Source organism: Echinops telfairi, unplaced genomic scaffold (assembly GCF_000313985.2).
Source record: "Echinops telfairi isolate 266 unplaced genomic scaffold, ASM31398v2 ScPeMD7_7457;HRSCAF=8495, whole genome shotgun sequence".
NCBI classification, from domain to species: domain Eukaryota; kingdom Metazoa; phylum Chordata; class Mammalia; order Afrosoricida; family Tenrecidae; genus Echinops; species Echinops telfairi.
The window spans coordinates 41,799,061-41,800,708 of NW_022111357.1; the positions used below are offsets into that span (position 1 = coordinate 41,799,061).

At 62.7% G+C, this 1,648-nt stretch overlaps 1 protein-coding gene across 1 annotated transcript in view; it reads right to left on the reverse strand.

The window, feature by feature from the left end:
* Positions 1-105: 105 nt before the first annotated feature.
* The window catches only part of CCDC27 (coiled-coil domain containing 27), a 25,943-nt gene continuing 24,400 nt past the window's right edge, over positions 106-1,648 (reverse strand). The window contains exon 11 of the mRNA XM_004705471.1: positions 106-217. Coding sequence (XP_004705528.1) covers positions 106-217 — 112 coding nt within the window. The remainder of the gene's footprint in view (positions 218-1,648) is intronic.

The window sequence follows — 1,648 nt, forward strand, 5'->3', positions numbered from 1 at the left end:
AGGGGAGGGGGCAGCAGGCTGGGCCCCTGGGGAGGGGAGCCTGAACTAGATGAGGCCCACAGAAGAGACAGGGCTGGGAAGTGGAGGGAGAGGATAGGGGTCTCCTCACCTCTTACGGCGTGAGTCCTGAATGTCAGGCTCAGCCACTGCTTTGACTTCAATCTGGCCACTGTCCTTCCACTGGATATACTGGATGCTGCTGACCTGGGCCTGCATGCTGAGCAGGGGAAACAGAGGGCCTGTGGAAGTCTTCCTCCAGGGCAGACCCAGCGCAGGGTGGGGGGTGGGAGGGAGCGGAGGGGAGGGCCTCCCAGGGGTGAGGACAGAGAAGCACTAATGGTGCCGCTCCCAGTCCTGCACCTAACCGTCTTGTGGGCTCAGGAGCAAGCAGCCAGGGGCCCACTCTGCAGAGGCTTGCCCAGGATCACCAGGGAGAACAAGCAAAGTTGGCATTCCAGCCTTGGGGCTGGCAGGTGGCCAGGGCTGACCTGAGGAATGCGCCAGGCTGATTTGTCCAGAGCCACTCTCTGGGACTGCCAGGTAGACCACCAAAGAGAGCCCGGGACCATGCTTGGAGAGGAGGACACTGTGGGTCCGTAGACTGGTGCCAGGCGCCTGTGTGTCCAGCTAGATGAGATTCCAGTGCCAATCTCAGGGGAGGGGGGACACTGAGCAAGTGGGCCTGGGGGGCCGCTAGCAGCTGGTACTGCCAGTCCTGGGAGGAGGAAGCCTGGCTGGCCCCGGGCAGCGGTGGCAGCTGTGTCCCTTGGCTTGTCTGCTTGGCCCTTCCCCCTCTTGTGGCCTCGGTAGATGCTGGGCATGCCCATCCCCATTGGTGAAGCAGGGCCTGCTATTAACAAGCAGACTGGCAGAGGAGTGGGGCCAGGCGGTGCCCAGAGCAGGAGGGGCACCGTCTGGCAGTTTCTGTCAGCCTAACTCATGCTGCGGCCGAGGCAGTCAAATGAGCTGAGACTGAGCTGGGGACTTGCAGGGTGACAGCAGAGATGCCCGCCACACGCGTGCAGACTGCACGCAGCCCGGCTGGACACCAATCCAAGAGTTTGCCACGTAGCCTCTGTCACTGGCCCTTTTGGACCTAAGCTGGGCCAGGGCACCAGGAAATGAGTAGCCCGCCCACCCGGGCAGGGCATCAGCATCAGCCCCGTCCCAGACAGGCAGGGCAAGTCGCACATTGCCAGGGACAGAGAGGTTGCTTGGGTGCCCCACCAGCCTGCTGACCTTCCTCTCTCGGGTGAGCTGTGTGCAGCAGCTCAAAGGTACAGCAGCCAGTCTCTGCAAGAAGCCAACCGTGGAGCTCCTGAACAAGCGGCCCTCAGTCCTTCTGGGTAGGGCCAGCAGGGAGCTGGGGGCAGGATCCTATCTTGTTCTAGCCAGCAGTGTGCCAGCTCCTGGCTACAGCCACCCCGGGGGGCCTGGTCCCAACCCCCCCTGCGTCCCCTTGGATGTGGCTGTGATGGCAATGGCCAGCTTGTCCCCTGAATGGGGACAGGACACCAAATCCACTCTAACCACCTCTGCCTGAAGACTCTCCATGGGGGGCAAGCCCACCTCTAGGGGGTCATGCCCGGGACAGCAGCGCTGCCTGTGACGAGCAGGAGGAGAAAGCGACCGCTCATTTCTGATTGGC